Here is a 25,023-nt window from a genome sequence, read left to right on the forward strand (position 1 = left end):
TTTTCAACTGAAATAGTTTTGTCTAATAATAATCTTTTGTTCATAAGAAATATGACATACTTTACATCTAAATACATACTTTCAGAAAAAGGAATCTTCCTTTTTAGAGAAAATATACAAAGACATATATACACACTTTATGCACAAACATCTTAATTTCTTTTTTTTTTTTTTTACAGTTAACTGAGGTAACATCCTAGTGTATGAAACAATAAAAATCTCACTATATGAGATTGTTGTTAAATTCACAAGTTTTTACCAAGGCCATGTTTTGTGGAGCATACAAATCTGAAATAGAATGTTAGAAAAACACTGGGAGACTCTTCAGATACATTGTGCTTTAATTTATAATGTATAATCCATACATACTGTATAAACTATATAAAGAATCAAGCAATCATGTCTTTCAGTGTTATCTATTGCCATCATTCCCCATGCATTGAGGCTCTCACTATAGCTATTACTATAAAACGTTCCCTAAGTACATAAAGGCTCTAATCGTTAAGATTTTTATTACCAGCCACACATACAGAGCTGCAAATTGCCTTGTTTCAGATTTATTATGTATTACTCTAGAAATTCTATAAAGATCAAAAGAACTGATTACAATGTTGACCTTTGCATTAACTCATCTGAATTTAAATTCAAGTGTTTGATTTGGGAAAATAAGTCCATTTATCATAGGTCTGCTACTGAGGGGATTGTGCAGCCCTGATTGGGAGTGCTGAGACCAAATTTATTTATTGAGCATGGGCTTGAAAATTGTTTGTAGGACAAGAGGAACAAAAGTTTGACCTGCCATTGTGTTGCACTCAGGGAACAATGTGGCAGCTGCCCTTTTCAAATATCTAGCAGTTTGTTTTCGCTGAACAGCAATCAGATATTTATAGTTTAAGTACATTTAACTGCTTCAGAGAAAGGAAGCCGATAAGCCTTTTCTCCACATGAAAGAATTAACTGTTAAATACAAATACTACAGTCTAGCACTGTGGGAGAAGATGTGGCATTCTAGATCTTGGCATTTCCTTTTTCAAGTCCTTTTGAAGTTTGCTGTCCTGGACATATAAATATTTATGGGTGTATATTTTAGAATTGACTTCTCATCTAGTAGAAGGAAGGTAGCTTTATCAATTAATTAATTGTAGCTCATTTAATGTGCATATCTAAATCAGCTGAAAGGCCAGTCCCTTCAGAAAAGTAAATAAGTGAAAGAAATTAGAACTTACAAAGCTGGAAATCGTGTATCCACACAGACTCTCTGTAGTAGTGTTCACTTTCTGAAGTGAACTGCTAAATGTGGGAATTTTGTCAAAGAACTGCAACTTACACATTAAAATGTTGGAGTTGGCAGTTTTGTGGGCTTAGTCTGATGTATTCATGTGTGAGAAATGTAATTTACTACTTAAAGATATATCCCCTCTGGTTTGGAATAAACTTGTTCTATTTAATGTAAACTTAAAGTAATTAAATTTTGATAAAATGCAAGTTCTTACTTGTTCATCAGGTAGTGACAGCAGGTGTACAAACAGGGTGCCATGATGCACGAGGTTATTTGTAAAACAAGACATTTGTTGTTTTCATGCTTTCATTTATACTGGAAAGCTGATAAATGCACTGATGCCATAGTGATAATGCCAATACGTTTATTACTGTTTTATTTGGGGTTTTTTTTAGTTTAATCTTAAGGAAAATATGTATTATAATCATTTAACCAGAAAATGCTTTAGTTGGCACTTCGGTATGTCAGGAATATGTTGATGTCCCACCTTTCTCCTCAAACTATTCAGTTAAAAGGAGAGACAAGTGGAGATGAAATAACATTTCTGTTATGAAAAGAGGTGTGAGCTGTAACACTTTAGAGTAAAGTCGCTAAGGACAGCCAGCAGGAAGGGTAGGTTTGAGAAAATAAAGTTAATATTTGTTACCCTCCTATAATGACACATCCAGATCTGTTTAAGATGCCTAACAAAGTCTACGTTAGGAAATTACTGTTCAATGGAGGCATTTTTATTTATGGATCTGAGTCGTATGGCTGAGAAATTAAAAACCCTTAGTGGAATTGCATTTTTTATCTATTATGAACAATCCAGCATTTAAGATATGTATATCATATGTTAACTAAAAGTGACACTGCTGCTTAGGGTTCCTAGGGCTTTCTACTTTCAAGTACTTGAAAGATTACCTACCCTATAATTGTGTTGCTGCATGGCATCTTTAAAACTTCATGTTTTGAGCTTCAGATTTTCACTTCTAAGGGCTGAATTTGATTGATGATCCAATAATAGATGAGGTTGGCTTTAATGTGTGCAAAGGGCTGTAAGTACATCCTGTCCTAACCAGCCTCGAGTTGATGGTTTCTGGAGTCAGCAAACTTTAAAAACAATTATGAGGGGTATTGTCTCATCTCCAGTGTTTATTCCATTTGAGACACCTAGTGAAAACCTGAGTGCTCTATTAAAATAAAAGGCTGCAGCCTTGGGGAAATTAGTGGGGTTTTTGTTTGGGGTTTACTAGGTCTTTTTAGTCTACTGCACTGTGTGTTATCTGCACCATGGTCTGCAGGTTTACATTTTTGTATGTGAGGAAATGTACTCCAAAGTTGAAAGGAAAGTGCTCCATTGTATTAAGGGTAAGATTTCATTCTGCTCAAAAGTCAGTAGACATTTATTTAATAAGGATTCCTGAAGAACTGTGCAAACTTGAACTTTTAGGAATTTCTTTTCCTGGATTGTTAAACTGGGAGACAATGGGAAACTAACTTATTTCAAGTGTCCATTTTCTTTAATGAGGACCTAAATTTGTAATAATTTACTTAATTTCATCAGTAGGAATTTTGTAACTCAGCCATAGATCTCTCACAGTATTTTACCTCATTTAAAAAAATAAGTATCTTTTAATAGAAACCAAAGCCTTTTGAGAGGGTGCAAAAAAGGGTATTTATTTCTGTGTTGATCAGAATCCTAAAGCACTTCTGGGAGAAAATATTGTTCATACAGAGAAGAGTATTCTTTTGTCATGAAGGCATTCATCAGTTGCCTCTGTCAGATGAAGGAGAACACTAAACTGTTTGGCTTTTAAAAGTGGCTCCTTCATTTAAACTGCAGTGATTTCGAAGCATAGTTTGAAAAACACTCTTACTGCAAATATACCTACAGAGTCAAAACAGAATCCCTTGGTCCTCCCCACCCTTGGTCTTCTGTTGGCATGATAAAGAAAACATACTCCAATTGCCTGAGGATGTTCTAGAAGGATGTAATGTGTCAGTCTTAATGTAATCAAGGGGTTTTTCTCCTGCTATTCTCTGTTTCTGTGTTTACCATTTGGCTTCAAACTCTAAACCTTGAAGACAGAGTTCTTCCTAAATATTTTTGAATGGCAGAAATAACACAAATATTCAGGTTTAGCAAACCACAATGCTACAGAATTATTGAATCAGTCCAGAGCACTGCATGGTGCTGTTTGTTTATTATGCCTTTCAGTAGATATGTTTTTCACATAGTGAACTACAATCTTACTAAAGATGAATGAAGCCTATTCAAAGAATTCCAGGGGCATGGAAGAAGCCCACTACAAAGAAGAGGAATATTTCATCACAGTAAAATGCTGCTTTAATGATGGATCATACAAAATTATAGGAAATAATATCAGAGATTTTAAAGTAGGATAAAAATGGAAAATGTATGCTTGCTAATTTAGCCACAAAATATCTCTTGAATAGTTTTATATGAAAGCTTCTGTAGCTGATAGGCTTTCACTTTGAATCAAAGAAAACAGTAGTACAATCCCCATATCTTATGATAGAAGTAAGTAGGTATTTGGTTAGAGCAGAAGCTTCCAGAGGTGGTCTCTCAGATCTGCAAGTAAAAGCAGGAAATAACTCTGAATTCCTGTAGTAGGCTGAAGGCAAATACATTTCTGGAAAGGTTTCATGGTAATTGGAATTTACCCTGAACCAGAGATAAGCTATTTAGCTGTGTAAGGAGATGAGGCATATATTTTTAATGGTGTCTTTAAAACAAAAACAGAGGATTTCTTTGTCTTCTGAGTTAGATGAATATGAAATTTTCAGGGTTCAGGATACTTCGTCATGTCTGAACCTCATTTGATGGTATGGATGATAAGCTAGGCAAATGATCTGTATCTGCATCCCTCAAATTAAGAATAGGAAAGATTGTTTAATTTTTTTTTTCCCTAAAGATTGTTGTGTGTGAATGTTGCTTTTCCGGGAAGGTGCCTTTAACCATGGAACGAATGACATATTTTCCCCCATCCCACAGAGCAGGCATTCCCTCACTATGCACCATCTTTTGATGGGCAGATGACCTCTAATTTAGTTGTAAGATGTTTGATTCCTTATGAATATGAATGGCTTTGATAACTTTCCAGAATTTTCTGTAAGTTTTCTTTTTTTTTTTTTTTTCCCATTCAGTATTTTCCTCAGTCCATGGCTATATACTGGAAGAACTTGAAAATGTTCCCAAGTACTTCATGGCACTTATGGCAACTTTTCAGTGAACATCTATTTCTTGCCAACAGCATTCCACTTAATTAATATAACACTGTATTTTTATTGTTTCTAAAATGTCAAAGTTTATTTTGTTTTGTGTTGCTTAAATATTTGTGAGTCATAATGCCAAATTCAAATTACTGGTTCCCTAAATTTTTCTTCTTGGCAGCCTACACAATTTAATGCTGTCAGGCTTATGATACATACAACAGAGTTTTCTGCCAATATATACAATTTATTGAATGCTACCATCAAATGTAATTTCATAAGAGATTCAGCTGAAGTGGTGGATGTGCCTGGTTTTTTTTCCCTTGAACTGAGCTGTTTATAAATTCTTCTTAAACTCAGAGTTCTTCTAACTCTTTGTAAATGTTGCAGTTTCCAGTTAGCTTTGTGGAATGCAGTATTTATACATTTGGTGTCCAGTTAGTGAGTGAATAGGTGAGCTTTGTCCTCACCATTAATATTGACTTTTTTTTATTTGGAGAAATCTGAGCATCATATCAATAATTCGGAGCGTATCATGCTTTCTAGTGTTTAGCCTGCCTGCAAACTAAACCAGGCTTACCTTGATTCAGCCTCTATTCTGCTGTTTAAACTTTTAGGTGTTTGGTAAGAAATGGAGTAGTCTATCAACATAGTAGTGCTTCATTAGCTAAATTAAAGGTACTGATGCTGAAAGTTGCATTTAGTAAGCAAACATCACAGGTATGCTTTGGCAGCAAATGAAATGAAAACTTAATAACTCACTGCAAAAATTTTGTACTACAACCAACTTGAATGGCAGGCAGTGGATTCAGCAAGGCTTTGTGTTGGTGCTATTTACTTAGCCATCTTGGGGATGGTAGAGAACATGAATCTGGTTATAATGAACTGATGTCTTTGACCCTTGAACAAAGCAGAGAGATTCAAAGAATTCCTCAAGCACCATTTATAAAGAGATAGTTATTGTTATCTTTAGACAGTATATTAGTTTTTATCTTACTGAAGATTTCTGTTCTTTTCCACATACTGTCATTTTTCATAGTGATATTTGCATACGAAATTCATTCTGGCTAGTTTTCCTATTCCTTCCCTCCCAAACTAAAATCAAATATGTATTCCAGCATCCCATAGGAGAATGCGTATTTTTTTTGTATTGATAGTAAAAATACTTCCCCTTGACTGAAAGAGAAGTTTGCATCATGGAGATAATCAGATTATACCATGAATTGTCTATGAAAGCCTCTGGACATGTATAAATTTTAAGCAGAGGGCTGTCACTCATAAATAGCTGCTGAACACAATGTACTTCCATTTCCCTGTCTTGGATGTTGTTTTGGTGAGTCATGTCATACTGTTTTACAACTTGTAAGTTTTAAGGACAGTTTGTCTTTATTAGGGACTAAGTTAGCTCGAGGTGTTCCTGTAATAACATGCTCATAAAAACATCAAATGTTGGGGTTTGGTTCAAAAAAACATCAAATGTTGGGGTTTGGTTCAAGATCTTCTCTGTGTAAAGACTCTCTCTTTGGTTTCTCTGATTTTTATTTTTTTTATCCCTTAACAATAGAAAATATAATCTCCTAACTTCTCAAGAGCAATTTAGGTTTTCCTAGGTTTTGCTAGGAGTTGCTGATAACCAAAGGCCAGAATTCTATGATGTATGGTGTCTGCCCTGAGGTGGGTAGAAAGGCAGCCCTTTCCAGGACCTGGCAAAATGTGCTTTACAGTTTTGTGTCTGAAAAATAGTGTTGTTCTCTGTGCCCTGCAACACATTAAACATTTGCAACAGAGAGAATGTTCTTTACTTGATCCTCTATATGATCAGGACCCAATAAGCCAAGTACTCCTTTTGTTCTTGTTTCTACAGTGATGCTTTGTAAGTAGAAGATGTGGTTTTGGTTGGAAGATATTTCCTGTAAGTGGTCAAGAATTTCAGAAGCCTGAGGCAGCTAATGTGTTGTAGAGTTTCCAAAACCTATTTTCACGAATCTGGAGAGAAAAGTAAAATTGATGCTGCCAGAGTCATCGGGGAGAGAGAATTGCCTTTCCCCCATGTAATTTCCAGGAACAGAAGAGCCTGTAAATGAGAACAGTGCCCTGATTTCTGTCCTGCAATAAGAGGCAGCTGCTGTCCTCACTCACACAGACACACGTCTAGGGAGTACTTAAACTCTGATTTCTGTACATTGTTTGAAATTTTCTAGGAGAGCAAAAGTTTTTCACATACTGAACACAACTTTCTGACAGAAACACTTTAAAACTCCATTTCCTTGACAGCACAAAACCAGCAATGCTGCTTCATCTTGCTGGAGGAGAGGGTGGCAAATAGAAGCAGCTCTCTGCTCCTGGAACACAGCCTTCCCTTCCTTTGTGAATTCATGTTTTGGAATAGTTATCACTGTAATGCGTTACAAGTTTAAATTACTGTGAGGAACTCAGCTCTCTAAAGATCATACTGTGATGTTTTCCATCATACAGGGCTTGATACCATGCAAAGAGAACTTCAGAGCACTCTTACTGATAAGGAGGGATTTGAGAGTAAGATAACACAATTTAGTCTTCAAATCAAAGCTGATGATGACTTTGCACAATCCGTTCATGAGTTTAGCAGTCAATAGGATAGATCTTTGGGATCTGCATTATGTTAAAAATTAGGAAATGCAGTGCAACCTTATTCAAGTGCTGATATCCTAGGAGGACACTCCTATTAAACCTAAAAAGCATGAGAGTTTATTTTAAAATGTATGAGTGGAATTCCCACTTTTGATTTTTTTTTTTCCTATTAGAACCTCCTTGTTTCCATTTCTTCTATAGTAGAAGTTATGAATATTTATATTTGAAGACAAGGTTATGGAAAAGCTAGAGAATGTTTTGCTAAGAAGAATTATATTTATTGTAACATGTTTTAAAATATGTTTTATTTCTGTGTCATTTCGCTGGGGGAGAAAATTTAAAAATATATCTTAAACCTGAATTTGGCTTGATGTTAAAATTGCCCAATGAAAAGTTAATTTCTGATCTTTTGCATGCTTCTCCTGTTCATGTCTACTGGTGTTTACAATCTGAAACAATGGTTATAGTTATATGTTAGAAGTCCAAATGGCAGAAAAAGTGGCAAATACAGAAGGATTTCTAAAATCTGTTCATCATGTAAGCTTGTAGTGTAAAACATTTGTGTACAGATCAGTTCAAAATGATGAGAAATGTCATCCACATACAACAGTGAAACTGTCCAAGTTTGTGACTGAGGCTCCCCTACAGCCTTTTTCATGTTGTTTTACCACAGTTGTGAGCCCTTCTGATGAGAATTTCACTTGAAATGAAGAAAAATAGTTTTGTGGGCACTAATTATTTAAATGTCATCTAACTTGAAGGGCAAAAGGTCTTGCTTTTATTTTTGCAGTTCAAATGTGTAAATTTCACAAGATCTGTTATTGATCAAACTGTATGTATTTTGAAAGGTGTTTTATTCCAAATCTTAGCAAAGTGTAACCTTTTAATCCACAATCTTCTGAACTGCTTTCTTCACATGGGATATTTTTCACACTGCTATCAGCAGTCTCATATGGTCAGTCTTAGCATGTTCCTCTCCTGATAATAGTTCAGGTACTGCCTGGTTCTTGTTGTCCAGGTGGTAATACAGCTCATTGGGCACCCTTTGCCAAAAACAAAAGGTATTCAATTTTCCATGCAAATGAAACTTTAACGGTTCAAGACTTTTAAACCCATGCAGGACTGTTGGTGTTATGACAGGAAACCATTTGGTGACTGAAGGGAAGAGAAGAATTATCCTAGCAGATCTGTCAGGGGTTACTAATCCTCTCCTGTTTCCCAGTCAGTGGAAGTATAGTGGTGTGGAAAAGATGGGATCTCACTGTTCTTCTATTTGATGCAAGTTATTTTTCTGGAACACTGTGGGCTTCAGTGCAAAATAGGCAGTGAGACATTCTGTTTAATTGCAGTGATTGGCCATTTGATTTTCATTTCATTCATAAGCTAAAATCTTATGTCTTTTTTGTAAATAAAAAGGCATTACTTGCAGGCTGCATTCCCACCAGTATTTTTCATCTGTTTTTTGGTGATAGAATCTAACATTAATGCATCTATGTCTAAATATGTTCATGAGTGTATAGATTAATGGAATTTATGTCAGCATGTTTAAAGTGAGTTTTAATGTGTAAGTAGAATGGAAAAACTTTAAAGCAAATTATTTGGCTCAAAGCTCCATTTATATGGTGTATGTTTCAAGCTAATAACCAGGGCTTACTGTGGGTCAGCCTGTCATATCCCAGTGGTGTCTAGTGAGATGGAGGGTTATCTTCTATGTCAGCTAGATAACCCTGTGAACAATTTGGAGCAGTGGAGATAATGGGACTGAATTCTGAAATGAGGTGGAACTCTGAGATGGGGCACAGTTCAGAACAGGAGCTGGAAATTTCAGAAAATACAGGCCTGCGTGTGAGCACCGTGCGGCTGCTCATGAAGGCAGTCACCTTTTGACATCAGAAGTCACTTGTGTTTGACAATAATCCTTGATAACCTGCAATTAAAATGCAGGAGAATGGCTAACCAGGTACATATTCCTAGGAAAAGAAAAGTGAGGTTGAAAAAAACGCTTCCTTGCTACTGGCTCTATTTTTCTTTTTTTTTTTTTTTATAATTTTGATACAGACATTGCACAATAACCTAATAGGTATATTTGCCATATTTTGGACTGCTTTTTTCCAAGCTGTGTTGTTCACAGTTATTGTGGTTTTAAAAAAAGTTATAGTTCTTTCTTCTTTTTTTCTTCACAAAATATAACTTTTATGTTCTTGGAGGAAATTGTAGGTCATCCTTGTGGCAATAGACACACTTTCATCCTTCAGATTTTTAATTTTTTTTTATTACTCTTTATTTTACTGATTTTAATTTTATATATAAGGAAAAGGCCAAATCTGTTTCACATTTATGAAGAGAATGGTTATGTAGTCTCTGGTTTCATATGTCTGAGATGATGCAGCAAGCTTTCTGTTTGTGCATCTCAATCATACAGTTGATACTGCAATTGAAGTAATCCCCTCTTCATACAAAATATGTAATTTATTTGAACAGATTATACACTACTTGAGTTTCAAATTTGTGTCCACCTTAAGAGCTAGCAAAGTACATCCTGCTGAATTCCATTGTCATTTTGGAAACTGGACTACTGCATGTGTCTATTTGAGTGTGTATTGGACAGATTTGGGAGCACTGATAATTATATGGCATTTTTCCCACTGTCTGTTGTATCACTCACCTTGTGTTTGCTATTCATTTTTAGTCTAAGTGAATGATGTAGCACTGATGAGCACATTCCTTCTCTTCCATTTCTCCCCACACTGGATAACCTCAGCTGTAACTCAGAGCAGAAGCTTGGTGACTCCTGTAGCCTTTGGTCAGCCAGTAGAGGCCACTCACAGCTTGGGACTGAAACCAGGCAGCCACTGGTCCTGGGGGTTTTGTTGTGTGCTTGGGGTTTGAATCCACACCCAGCCAGCTCAGGCTGCCATGAACTGGCTTTGTGCAACTGGTACCTGCAAAGGGCTCTACTAGGAGGAATTCTACTCAGATACAGAAATGCATTAAATATTGATGTTTTTCTGTTTCCTCTAATAAGTCCCACGGCAGCAGGAATAAAAATCACCTTCTGTACTTTGAGCAGACTCAAAGCAAATGCTTTGATGGCATCCTTTGTTGTTGGTACAATCTTTACTGTCATTATATTACATTACTTTAACAAAGTAAGGAAATACTGTTACAGAACCCTTTTGGGGGAAGGGGAAATGAGGGTCTTGTTTAAATGTTTTACCTGTTTTTTGCAAATGTAGCCAGCATCTCCCAGATCAAGGCTAGCTGCCTAATTGCTGCTCTGTTACTTCCTCCTCCCTATATTACTCTTTGGGCAACTTGATGATAATTTTACAAGGTAAAACATTATTTCAGCATTGTAGAATATTCTTAAGTAATAAGGGTACAGTCCCAACACTACTGAAATCAAAATCCTGTTGATTTAGTGAAGATATCACCTAAGAATAAGTTTTATGTCTAAACAGACAGCTAGAATATCACCATAAAGATTTTAGATTTTATATATATATATTTATGCAGCAAATAATTGCAGCATTTAATTAGTGGCTCCATTTCCCAAATAAGGTAAATCTGGTTGACTTAACATTAAATTTGTTAAGTACTAGCTATTTACAGAGTACTGAAGTAACAAACTTATGGCCATTGTTTTGTTTCACAGCTGCCCTGAATATTTCCCCTTTCCTGATACAAAATATTGAAATAATGGTGCTGTCTATTGTGGTTTTGCAGTCAGGAAAATCTTACATTTGCCTTTTTAGAAGGAGTTTAATTAATTTGAATATAAAACTACAGATTTCTGGTTTATATTTTCTTCTTGAGACTTGTCAGTCCATTTTTTACAGTGTTGTGAGCTGTTATTGGAGGCGTAGTGCCCCACAGTAATATATCATATTAAATATTAGGAATCTCAGAAGAAACTCTCCCACTGACTTGCTTGCAGATGGGAGACTTACAATTCTCAGTTTGCCTTTACCTGCCCCATAGACCAGTTTTTTCTGTTACATTCAATATTAGTATTATTTCCTCTAATAGCTCCTCCAGTGTTGCTGTATTTCACACCTAAAGACAGCAGGAATGCACTAATATATATGTATTATTGCAGTGCACCACTAAACTTACTCTGCCTGTTCTATAGTGTGTAAAAACTGGTCTGTTTGACAAAGATCTAGGACAAAACATGGTGTGTGATATTTTCTGTTCATGTTTCAATTTAAAACAAACAGAAAACGTTACACCCAGGCTAGTCTGTTTTTAAAAAAGTACTTTTTTTGTTTTAAACTTACATGTATTTAACTTCAAATTCAGGTTTTGTCTTAAAAGTAGCAGAGAAAAATGTGAAATAGCAAAAGTTTACAAAGAAATTAAATTCTTTCCTTTTATACATGGGATTTAAATTTCCCATTTTTCTCTGAAGTAGCTAGGTTCAATAGTAGAGTTTTCTTCTTTTCGTCTCTGATATTCTCATGGTATTCCTTACCATCTGTTAATCATTCAGTTGAAAGTTGTATATCAGGAGATAGAGGCAGTTTGATCAGTTGTGTGAAAAGAAACATAGAGAAAACTCTTAACAGTCTGTGAAATCACTGGAGAGATTAGGGAGCTGGGACATATTCTGTCGTGCCAAGAAACTTACTAATTCTTACTTTTCTTTCTTTTTTTAAAATGCCTTAAGAGAAAACAGTAAAACATATACAGGGAGATGCCTGTTTGCTTTAGGATAAAAATCCATGTCTTTTGACTATTTTTCTTTATATTTTCTTTTTTTTTTTCTTTCCCTATCACTTGCATGTATTTTGCAAGCAGAATGGCAATGACTCATTGATTTTTCAACACTGTGTTAGTAAGAGATTAATTTTAAAGAAATATGACTGGAGCAGCAAGAAACTGGTACAGAGCTATTCTGCCAGTGAGCTGTGTCTTCATGGAGACTTTGTAGAGTTTGACTGAGCATCACTTAAAGGTAATCTCTACATTAAAGAGATGCTTCTCTGGAATGGTCAGTTTGGGCCCTTCAGCAAGAGTGTGCTTTCAGACGGAATAACAGTGTGATGGTAATGTCAGGCAAGGATTATAGCAGTCTTCAGTAATGTATACTGTGAAAGCTATTTTTGTTTTCATCATTTTCTATATTGCTCCAAGTCAAATGTACATCTGTATTTTTCAAAGATCTGTTTTAAATCCAGAACTTTGTTTAGTGCATGTACTTTCCAAGGTTCCTCGTGGAGAAGGGATGAAAACTGAGTAATACTAAATAGGTGCTGAAAATAGTAAGGTATTGCTTTAATCAGTGCAATAAAATGTGGAGAACAGGTTTTACTCTATTTTTTCCCTTGATATAGTTTGATTTAATTTCCTATAAAGTGACAGTTGCAGATCTGTGAATTATGAATTTGACATTGTCATGCTGTAATTTCCTGCGAAATCCCATTTTCTGGGATTTGATTTTAGTTGCATTTCATTTTGGAAAACAGCCTCTTTGCAGAAAATCCTGCCTGAGAAAATTTGGTTTGCTATGGAACTTTTTTAGCTGTAGTTGATCATAGCAGTTAATTTACAGAGCAGAAAAAGCAACCTGTTCTTTCATTTAGGAAAGCAGCTAGCTTATTTGTGTAATTAGTGTCCAGCAAAATTTTACTGAAATTTTACTGTTTTTTTACCTGCTATGAATGTGACATATTGTGATGACTAAGCTAGGCTTTCAAGTCAAATACTTTCGAATTATTTATGTGGCTTTTTAAAGCACATCATAGACTCATTTAGATTAGAAAGGACCTCTAAGATGGAGTCCAGCCATAAACCCAGCACTGCCAAGTCCACCAAATCATGGCAAGGAAATAACATCCTGTAAAAAATGAGCTCAGTAGTATCATTTCATTGCCCATGCTATGGAGTGCTTGGCATAAAATCTAATTCAAAACGCAAAAAATACCACTTTAGTGTTTAAAAACTACTTAATCTGCAAGAAACTTACTTTTTGAATAATGGAAAATATATCTGAGGAACAATTATGAATAGGACATATTCTGTGTTTCTTCAAAAATATTATGCCCTAAAATAAGCATAAATTATGAACAGGGAATGTGTTTGCTCACTTGATTGTGTGGTAACATGGGAAAAAATAAGGGACAAGAATGAATGAGCATGCATACTAGGGTTATTTATATTATTTAAAATATTAGGAAAATGTCGAGTCTTGAACACATCCATACTTGGGAGCTTTGAATCGTAGATGTCGTTAAAAAATAATTCATGACTTTTCATGGGCTGTTCAGTAAGTGAACATTAAAATGTACTTCAAATTAGAAGTAAGCAGAATTGTTAAGTGACAGTATAACATTTTTGTTTTGCATTAATGTGTTGTGGGTTTTTCTTGGCATATGGTAGTAGCTTTTCTTTAAATTATAGCACATGTAAATTAAAATAGCACTTTCATATTTAATTAGGACATGCATAAATTGATCCACTAAATTAATTCTTTTTTTACTTCTCCAATCTTGGACACCCCTTAGCCTTTTCATATAAAGTAAGTGGTGGTGTTCAAGCACCCTGTGACTGAGCTGTGGGCACTTTGCCCCCTGTCCCTCAGTGGTGTGAGCCACTCACAAGGGGGGATGATCTCTCAGGATCCAGCACTGGTGCAGCCTCCCCTCCAGTGCTGGGTGCAGTTCTGGGCTCCACAGTTGAAGAAGTATGTGAAGAACCTTGAACGTGTCCAGAGGAGAGAACAAGGCTGTTGACAGCACTGGAAAGCATATCCTGTGAGCTGTGGCTGAGGCCTCCAGGCTTGTCTGGATTGGTAGAAAGGGGACTGAGGGGTGACCTCTTAGAGCTTCCTGAGGAGGGGAAGTATTGACGGCCTAATCCCTTATCCCTGGGACCCAGTGATACAATGTGTGGGAATGGTGCAGAGCTGCTCCAGGGGAGGTTCAGAATGGACATCAGGAAGCATTTCTTTACCAGTGGTGTGTTCAAACACTAAAGCAGGATTCTGAGAGATGTGGCTGATGCCCCAAGCTGGTTGGTGTTTTTGGACAATGCCCTTAACAATGCACTCTAAATTGGTCAGCCTTGAATTGGTCAAGATGTTCAGTGTAGGTTCCTTCCAGCCAAAATGCTCTATTCTCTATTATTGGCATTTTAAAATGACAGTTGAGGTGCTTAATATTATTTTAGTCAGAGTGAAGTCCTCTGACTTTCTTGTCCTTTTTCTTTTTAATCCCACCATCTTTCCTTACGTCACTTCTGAAGTTTGTCATGTGTAGTATCTTGCAGGGGATGATCAGGTTGGATATTAGGAAAAATTTCCTCACTGATAGTGAAGTTAAGAATTAGAGCAAGCTGCCCAGGAAAACAGTGGAATTGCCATCCTGGGAGGTGTTCAAAGAACGAACAAACGTGTCACTTCTTAATACGGCTTAGTGAGCATGGTGGTACTCAGTTGAAGGTTGGACTTGATGGTCCTGGGGGCCTTTTCCAACTGTGATTTTGGGCAGCAGTAGATGGTGTTGTGTATTCTGAGGCAGAACCCCTTAGTGTTGAATACTTTTTCTTTTTTCTGTGTCCATTAGTTTAGGTCATAATTTCTCAGGGAAAGAAATCTTTGCAAATCAGGAGTACTTTGTTGCTGAGTTGGAGTACCTGTGTCTCGGAGATTCTGTGAACAGGATGCAGCCATCAACTTGTCATCTTATTCAGGCAGTGGTGCAAGGACTTGTAGCCAGAAGAGAAGTTTCAAAAATGACCCTGAACTTTATTATTATTGAAGATTTTTTTAACGGTGAGGTAGCAGATGAAGGTGGGCAATGAGATTTGGTTTAGTTTTTTATATCCTCGGTAAGTTTTGCAAACATGAATTAATTTGCATTAACATATTGGGAATCTTAAGAGTAATTAGCAGGAAGTTTTATGAAAAGGTCTGTATGTGTCTTCCATGTGAGTTTAGTTTTATAAACATTCTGTGGCTGTGAGGTAGCTGAAGCCATCTGGGGTGTGCAGGAGAAACCTGAACACTGTACTTGCTGTTCACTTGTAACTGTATTCCAAGCAAGTTCGTATTCTCATATAAATTGGTGGAAAAACCTACTACTGTGGTTTCTGTATTATTTTAAAACTGGCAATTTATCAAGTGAATTTTCTTGAAATTTCCATGCTTATTATATTTCAGATTATGTATTTTGAGTAAGCTGGAAACTTAAACTTGTTTCCATAAGTATGGCTACAGGTAAACAACCAATTTTAGTCCAGAAAATAGCTTTTTCTTCTGTCAACATGTTGTTTATTTTCTCCCTGAGATAAAAAGTTCAGTTTTCTGATATTTGTACCAAGATAAAGTCTGTAAACAAGATTAATATAGTGTGGAAAAGGTTGTCAGCAGCCCTGGCAAAGGAAATAAGTTGCCTGTACACAGAACATACTGTAAACTGAATAAAAGTGTCAGGTCCACCATGAGATAATGTGATCATGAACCTCTAACAAAGCATGACATAGGCACAGTCCGCTTTTCTTATAGCCACAGTGTAGAAAATGGATTACTGTATTCCAGGCATACCCACTGGAATAGCATGAAAACCTCATTTTGAGATTAATGTAGGATATAACTCTCAAGAGCTGAGCTGCATGCTTACCTGTAGTTTTAAAGTAACAGTTTACTTATTAATCTTAAAATTTGGAAAATACATATTAAAATACTGGCTTATATTTCCAGGTATGTCTTTGTGAATGGCCATTTCTCAGTTTTGGCATTAGATGAACTATGACATTGAAACAGTAGCATTTGGTCAGTGTTTTATTATCATCCCGTGGCTGTGTAAGGCCTTGATCAGTCTAGTAAAACAGTAAATTCCAAAAGGGACTAAAGCAGTAGGTGCTGCTCTCCTGTGTAGCTGTTGTGATTTCCTCTACTGTGATTTGTATGTTTGCATAGATATTTCAGAGGGAAGGTATTACCAATGCTTTTTTATCCCCACTCAGCCAGAAAAGTGAAAGCACTTTATTGTTTCTCACTTCAGCCCAGAGTGACATCATTCTTCAGGTCAAAGAAGCAGGTTTTGGTCAAATACTTTAATTATGTGGAACTCTGAAATTGTTCAGTGAGCATTCTTTGAAAGTCTTCCAGACTTGGAGCTCTGACTGCCCTGCCTTTTCTCCATTACACCAGATTAATAGGAAGGTTTTACTTTAAGAGTTGAGCTCATTGTTCTTATAATAATGAGTGGGCTGCTTTTATCCATGAATCTCCGGCTTATGTACTTTTGGCAAGCCTGAGCCATATAAATGTATTACTAATGAGTTTTTGTGGTCTTCCGTCAAACCTGCAAGAACAGCTGACTTCATTCCCTCCTCTGGTTATCTCCTGACTCTAAAATTATCACGAAGGAATGGAAAGTTTGCTCCTTCATTCTTTCCATCAGGAATAGTTTGCTTGCTGCTCTACTTCCTTGAGCATGTGTATCATGTGTTGTCTCTTATTCTTCTGCTTTTACTTATCTTCATATGCAGATGAATTAAGCATTTTGCAAAAATAAAAGCAAAGATGTACTCTTGGGCATTCTGAAGATCATTCTTCAGTTGAGGAAATCACTTATTTCAGGTTACAGTATGTATAAAACACTAGACAAGGACTACAGTATAGTTTGGAAAAATAATTTACCTTTGCTTTCTATCCCGTGTACACCTGAATTTCAAAAGCTTTGTTCTGGGAGGGTTGTTTTTTTAATGTATTGCTGTATGAACCATATTGCCGATGATTTTCAAAACATCAAACTTTCCGTTTTAGGAGGTAAAAGTACTTGATGGACTTTACAGAAAAGTAGCTTAGGTCCTTGAAATCTGTAAATGTCTTTATGTCTGACATCCAATCAAAATTGTTCATAAAGAATTTTCCTTAATCTTATATAGCACTTTCTGCACTCAGACTTTACTGAAAAATTGCAGATTTTGCTGAATGCATTTACCATATCTAGTATACTGTCTCTATTTTGTATTTAATGTTTTTGATGTATTTTCTTAATAAGCAGTCATTTTGTGCATATGCTGCCCCATTATTCAAAGACTTCTTTGTTTCCTTCATGTTTCCATTAGATAACTCCAGGACCAGGAGGTAGCAGGAAAACAGTTCACTTGTCCCAGGATTCTCTTCACCATGAGTGAGTATCAGTGATGGGAGTTAAGATTTTTTTGTTATCATCAGCTTCACAATGGTACCTCTGCCCCAAAGCCACATTTTACAACTGCACAAACATCTCTTGTGATGAGTCTCAGGCCAGTTATGTGATGGTCTTTATTTAATAAGAGTACATACAATCCTTTTTAGTTAATTTTTTATGTTTCTTAAGGAAACATTAAATTCAGTGCTTTGTAAGTATGTTTTTAATAACTTTCTAAGTATCCTTTCCTAAAATACAAACTTGTTTAAGGCTGGATAGCAAAAATGGGATGTATGAAAATACATAAGCATCACATCTTCTAGTCTTTCATATGAGGAAGAAGCTTATCATAATTTTCACAAAAAGATATTAAATTCATTGTTTAAATACCTGTAAATAGGGAGTGTAATTAACTTTGTTTAGTTACTCTAGTGTGTCATTATTGTAAACTCTTATTCTCTTCAGCTGACAACACTTAACAGCATTATTTATTGGTTACATCTTTTGAATACTTTGAGGATTACATTTTCCTTTATTTTTTCAAATCAAAACTCTAAAACACAGACATACATGATCAGGAAATAGTGTATTTGGAGATACATTTGTGTGTTCTAACTGCTACTAAATGCATCATCCACAGTTTAAAACAAAACTTGTCAAAGCAGAGATACCACATACATCAGCTCCTCAATACCACCTGTTTTACATCACTGATCCACCTGTTTGATCTCATAACTTGATAAAGTGTGTGTTAATTCAAGAGGTTTTGATTTCATAAGTTATTTCTACCATAACTTATTATTACCAAGTAGTAATTCAGCTGGGAGTTACTTTTATGGGCTTTACTTTTGCTTATTTAAAAAGAAACAAGCAGACAAATAATATTGTAATTAAGGAAATGGGCAAAAAGTTAAAAATTAGTGTGATGTATCACTTTCCCATTAAAAAAGGTATTATTCTAAAGGGTTTTTAATATCTAAATATGAGATGTATTCCAATTACTTTGATGTACTTTTTTGCTAGAAATATGCTTTTACTGATCATTTAGTCTGTAATCAACTGGTTTGGCACAATCTACAAGACTTTATGTGGAGGATACCCCAATTTGCAGCTTCTCTTTGGGCATTTGCTGTTCACACTGGTCAGAGTCAGGACAAACATCTATGTAGAATTTAAATCTAACCCATTATATTTCTGATTTTCATCAGGCCCTGGACAATTGTGACCTTATTTGTTGTGTCACTTGCAAATGTGATGTTTTTACTTTCCATCCACTACCACCATCAAAGTTGTGTGTGTATAAAATCTCCCAGTTTTCACCAGATTTTGAATTATTGAATGTAGTTGATGAATGTTTTGTGTCCAAAATATATAGATGTCTACTTTGTCTCAAGGTATACTTTTGACTTTATTGCTGTAATTCCTTTTTTATTTCCAACTCCTTTTTCTAAATCACCTTAAAAGTAGAAAAAGCAGTATGGGTGTTCTGGTGATAGCTGGTCTTTTATGCAAGAATGAGAGGGTTGACTGCTCATTATCAAACTCTGAAAAGCTGAGTGACAAAAAGCCACAAAACTTTTAGATTTGTGATTTGAAAATAGAAGAGATTTAAACCAGACAATTCCATGGAATTGGAATCTTCTCAGTATACTAATTGAAGTAAAAATTTAAGTGTCATTATATGGCTGCTTAGAGGAGAAAATTGGACTCAATTATATTGAATGGAAGTGTTTCAGAAAAAGCGTGGCTAGGTTAAGCTGTAATCTTTGGTTACACTTCCAGAGGAACATGCAAGCATAATAGCAGATAGTGGGGATGTTCTTTTCTGTGCAATATTGTGATGGATGGAATTATTTTATCCTTTGACCAAAACCTATTGCTTGCTTAACACAAATAGTATGTAGATGCTACGTGTAACTTCAGATCCCCCTTGTTTTAGGGTTTTTTTCTGTCTTCTTTTCATTTTGCAAGTGTGCAGGTTTGTATGGTGCTTGCTACAGCTCCCTTCAGATGGTAATTCAGTTCTTGTGACCACAGTATGTATGTGAACCAGTATTATGCTTTTACTGCTGTTGAGGGAAGAGGCACAATGTGACAGCCCTGTGTGTCAAAATCTTACTCCGAATTTCCGTCTTTGTGAAATAAGGCTGCCAATAGTCACAGTTTTACAGTTGGAAATATGAAGCCACTGGGTTTTCAGACTTGGCATTTCTCTTTAGATTCAATCTCAGACCTCAGTTTGTGAAATAATACATTAACAGGTAGCAGGTAGTCCAAACTACTTGAAAGTCTTTTCAGCTATAATCATTAATAAGTACCACTTCAGTACTAAATATGGAATTACTCTAATTTATGGCATGTGCATTGTATATTAAAATACACCATCATTTACGTATTATTTTAGCTTGTTTGACAAAATATAATTGCCTACAAAGCCAGCAGCTACTCAGAAGTGAAATCTGTGATGCATTCTTTCAGAACTGTTACAAACTTCAATAAAAATAGCCCATTAAAATAAACCATTGCCAAAGGCTGTATTTTCCTGGCAGGCAATAAAATACCCAAAAGCACGCACAGACTGGTCATATGACAGCATGTGCTTTGTTAGTTATATTGTTAAACCTGTCTTTTCTTTTTCTCCCACAGTCACTGGTTCAGCCCTGGGGCTAGGAAGGAACATAGCCAGGTAAGAGCTGCTTTGATCAAGAACAGTTTACTTGAGATGTATAAAGAACTTTAACTACCTCTACTCCAGAAGTAGTGGGCTAATATTTTAAGAAATTGTAAACAAAGTTCATATCTTCTTGGGAGCAAACATACAGCAGTGTATTTCCAAAATTCTCTTAATTAAAACTCTTTAATAAGTCATTTAATTTCACTTAAGGGTTCTTGAGGTTTTAACGTTCAGGTGAAAATTCTGATTTTTTTTTAAATTATTTTGTCAATTGTGGTTTCTCCAAATGTTGCCTTTTTCAAAATGCTGGAAAGCAAAACATTTTGCTCCCAAAATCAAGAAATGCAGAACCAGTTACACAAGGGGAGAGGCTTCTACAGGAAGATCTTCAGTTTCATTTTTCTGCATTTCATTGGTTACAATGACTACAGCAGAAAAACAAGGGCTGTTAAATCTCCATCGTGATGCAGATATTGGTGAAAATACCTTATTAATTTTGTCTACTGGGCCCCTGCAGTGCAGTCCCTGGGAGATCCAAGCCTAGAGATGAGTTGAAGGAATGTGAAGCTGTATTTAACACTTGATTAGTAGCATAGTACTTAGTTCTTTAGCTTGTCTTCAGAGATGGAGGACTACCTTTATGAATGGTGGAATGGTCTAAACAGAACTTACTGTCCAAAATTATAAAATGTGAAAATAAATCTGGTTTCATTTCATAAATGTGTAGTTAACTTCATCTATTCAGTAAAAGTAGCTGAATCAGTCATCAATGCATTGAAATTTAACACAAATGTTCCATTTCTTTAAGTTGGAAAAAAATCTATATAACAGTTGATTTCCTTAGGTCTGTCCCAGTTTGCTGGTACTTTTGAAAATGTAAATAGATTTGAAACTTCAAAAGGAAATAAATAAAATCTGAAGAGTCTTTGGAAGGTTCATTTTAGGATGGTCCATCATGAATACTTGTAGCTCCAGTAGGTCATAGTTTAAAACTTTTGTTTTCCCTCCCTTTTTTTTTTGAACTCCAGAGCAAGCAATACTGCTTACCCAAAACAGCCAGAGTAGATAAAACATAGTCATTTTAGTTGTAAATGGTGAGATTCTAGCATGTTACAATAAGATGACTGACACTTAACCTCCAAGTAGACAGCTTTATATAATTCATTAACAGTCATTATTTTGAAGTAATTTTCCGGATTGAAGAAACACCTAAAAATAATTAGATTGATATGAGTTTGAGTAATATGTAGAATTTTTTTTTGAATCTTGATCATCTCATATAACAGGGTTAATTGAAGTTGTATTGTTTACTTCCTTAAAAGATTCTAAGCTGAAAAATAAGGAAATTCCCAAATGAGAATGTATGTCATACATGTCAGCGCTGATTTTCAGCCTAGAAGATGAGAAATGTCTGCTTAGCTGGTATAGAATGAATGAGTCATTTTTTTTCTCAGATAACAGTAAATTTTAGTTAATTTTGTATTTCATGTGGGTTTTTTCATCTTTCCTAAGAGCTGTGTTGTCAGAGCTTATTGGAAGTTACTTGAATTTGTAACTTATAGATTAATAAGGACTTCTGAACTAAAGCTGATGTCATGAGTTATAGATGTTACTAGTGTGTAAGGGGTTTGAGCTTTTTTACAAGACAAAAGAAGAAAAGAAATGGTGTAATGGTGGTGCAATGTAATTTTGACAACCAATTAAATTCTCACTAAATTTATGTAAGTAATAAACTATTTTTCTCCATCTGAGAACTGGATAGTTGAAATGACAAGAAGCATTTCTTGTACTAGAAGGAACCTGTAGAAGGTGGGGAAAAATTGTTCACTTTTTCAGACTGGTAGCATTTTTTGGAGTCCGTGCTCATTTACAACATGAAGGTGTGGTTGGCTGAGTCTTGAAGTTGATAATTTCCTAACTCCAGGGGATTTTGAAGTGTCTTTGCTGTGAATATTAGGTCAGTTTATCTCTACTTTGTTTCTCAACAGTCTTTCATTCTATTTTTTCTTCAATATATGAGACATTTCAAACAACATTTGTGGAGGTTTTAAACTGTCCAGTATAGTATTCTTTATAGAAATTCTTATGGTTGTTTTTTACTTAGTGCACCTTGACTCATCTGACAAACATCATAATGTTGGAAATAGACTTTTGAGTGTTGGAGATAATCTGAATGAAAAGTCTTACTTGTCTAAGAGTAAGACTCTAAGTTTGTTTCAGAAGCTGAGTCATCATTTCAGTTAAACAAATTCTTCACTACTCCTTCTTCCTCACTATTACAAGAAGCTTTAATACTGTGTTTTTGTTTATTCTGCAGCTTGCAAATTACTAAAGCTCCTGGGGCTTAGAACTTTATAACTGTTTCATAACTGCTTCGACACAAGTGCTAACTTGATTCATTTTATCTAAATTAAGTGTCCTCCAGCACTTCTAATGCAACTTGAAAAATTTAAATTGAAATTGTGAAAATTATAATATTTTACACATTAGTTAATTGTGAAATTGTGAATTGCATAACTTTCTATTGTGCTTTGAAAATGCTTTGATTCTTACATTTTCAATTATTTAGACATTTCAAATTAGTGGATAAATATATTTACATCTTAACTATTATTGTAAAATTCTATTAATATTCATATCAAAAATTATGGTTGAAAGCTATTGACAGATTACTCAGAGGAAGTAACTGCATTGTCCAGATAGCAATTCTAAAGAGCAATTGAAGGCATTGTTTGTGAGAGTCTTCTGAACAGTCTTTTTTTTTAACAGCTTCAACTCTTGCGAGACAACCGCTCAGAGAGGGGACACAAGAAGAGCAGCTCTGTAAAAACAGCCAGCAGGTAACTTAATGTGGTATTTGCCTTCAGCACAGTGTAGGAATTTGTTGATTCCTTAAATCTTTATGTAAAACTTAGGCTGTTCTTTTGGGGTATTTTCAAAGGTCTTCTGGGGTTTTTTGTGGCTTACTTTCATGAATGTTTTTGTATGGCATAATCTTTGCCTTATATATGAGTATTAGACCTTTTTTGTTGACTATGCAACTGCACTTATCAAACTTAATCTCTTTAGAACATCAGAATTAAATGGATGCCAAAGTAAGGTTTGTGCTTCTGGCTTGTAAGTTAAGCACTGGAAATATATAAATTCTATTATGCATATCTGAAATCAAAAAGATAACTCAAATAGTATAACACTTTGATTGTTCTTGTATTTTGACAATAAACATTTCATTGTGAAGACTTAATAAAAACAAATCTAATGCTATTCTCCATCTTCTTTCCTTCCTCTCAAAAGACAAAAATTTCAAGACTGAACTTACTGGTCTAGGAGTCTTTTTCTCGAGGGGGTTTTTATGTACAAGTCACCTTCTGAATCTATTCTACCAAGTAATTATTTTAATTCTAGCTTTTTCAAATGAGAAACTACAGAAATGCTTCTCTTGCTATGCACACCACCTTACAGAATTTTTATGTTGTCCTGTAAAGATGGCAATGTGCTATCAAATCACTTTGTCAAAAAGTTGTAATAAATTTATATCAGCATATAATTTTAATATTCTTGGGTACTTACCTTGCTGATTACCTGGAAAAGGATACCAACTTTTTTTTTAATATATGTATTAAATAAGAATCTGTTTCATTGTATACTAGTTCTGGTTACATGCTCTCAAACAGGTTACAGAAGTGTCAGTCATGCATCAATAGAAATTTTGATTATCTTTGTCTATTAAACCTCTTATATTAAAATTCTGAAAATTTCTGCATAGATTTTTCTGGCAAGTTGACTTGTTAAATGATATTTTCACTCTGAATTTTAGAATGACTTAACTTTAGATAGAATTTTCACCATAAATGAAGTCTTACTATCAGATTGCTTACGCAAAACTGAGTTTAAAGTGAGTATAAAGTGAGCAGTAAGAAACAGATTATATTCAGAGTCATTTTAGGATCTTTTTTATGCTGTAGCAAAATAAGACAGAGTTTGAGGAATTCAGAATCATAACTTATGTGTTTGTTATCCTGACCAGTGAAGCTCTTGGGAACTGATGTTTACCTGCACAAGCAGTTAGAATAGAGATTTGTAAAATGGCCTTGAAAACCTGAAGTGATCTTCAACCTCTCTTCACATCCAGTTAACAGTACCTTAAAAGACTCTTAGCCACATAAATATGTGGCAGGTTTGTGTACAAGTAATAGGTGTTAAATTCAAGATTGAAGATTAGCATTTTCTAAAAAATATCTGTATTGTTCAAGTAGAGCTTACATAAAAAACTAATATTACAATGTACATAAAGATTCATCCAAATGAGTCAAGTTATTTCAAAATAATTATTTGCACTCTTTCAGAAAACCACAGTTCTCTCTGTCTGCTGTAGAAACTTGAAGTGACTTAAAAAAAAAGATTTCAAACTACAAAATCTTATTTTTAATAGGCCGTATGCTGTCTTAGAACCTCAAAGCATGCGTTCTTGTTTACAAGATATGTAATAAAAATATATGGACACCTCAAGCTAATTCAGATGAGTTATCCCCTTAAAAAGATGCACATGAAAAGCAGTGGCTGTGACCTTATATTGCTTTACTCTTTGTTGCTAAATACAGTGAGAAACAGCAGCAGTGGAAAAGTTTTGGACATTCTATAAAATTATTGTACTTATTCAGAATACAATCTAATCTGGCTTTTTAGCAAGACTGAATTTCTCTGGGTTTTTTTTTTTTATAGTTTTAATGTATCTGTATTTCTTTGTTTGCCATTCTGGAAGAGCTTGTTTCTGGTTTTCATGTGTGTATTGAGATATGTATATACACACATTTTTCTATGCTTGCCTTGACTTTTCTTACCCCTTTTGGATGGCTGAACACAGTTCTTGTGTCAGCATGTACACAATATTTAAATACCCCTATTAGATTAGATCAGTGACTTGTGGAATGATTTACTCTGTAAATACATCAGAAGGGTGTGGAGCTGTAAGCATGGCAGTGGTCTGCAGCTGTCTCATGGTGGCAATCATACTGTCTGGGATGAGCTTTACTGCACTGGCTTTAATGTCTCAGGTTTCTTCTGTCAACATTAATGATAATTGTCTAATCCTGTACAAACTA

At 35.1% G+C, this 25,023-nt stretch overlaps 1 protein-coding gene across 1 annotated transcript in view; it reads left to right on the plus strand.

Moving 5' to 3' along the window:
• GPATCH2 (G-patch domain containing 2) overlaps positions 1 to 25,023 on the plus strand; it is a 119,053-nt gene that overhangs the window by 66,936 nt on the left and 27,094 nt on the right. The window contains exons 6-8 of the mRNA XM_009096395.4: positions 17,183 to 17,247; positions 19,894 to 19,933; positions 22,691 to 22,761. Of these exons, the coding sequence (XP_009094643.3) occupies positions 17,183 to 17,247; positions 19,894 to 19,933; positions 22,691 to 22,761 (176 nt within the window). The remainder of the gene's footprint in view (positions 1 to 17,182; positions 17,248 to 19,893; positions 19,934 to 22,690; positions 22,762 to 25,023) is intronic.

Source organism: Serinus canaria, chromosome 3 (assembly GCF_022539315.1).
Source record: "Serinus canaria isolate serCan28SL12 chromosome 3, serCan2020, whole genome shotgun sequence".
NCBI lineage: Eukaryota > Metazoa > Chordata > Aves > Passeriformes > Fringillidae > Serinus > Serinus canaria.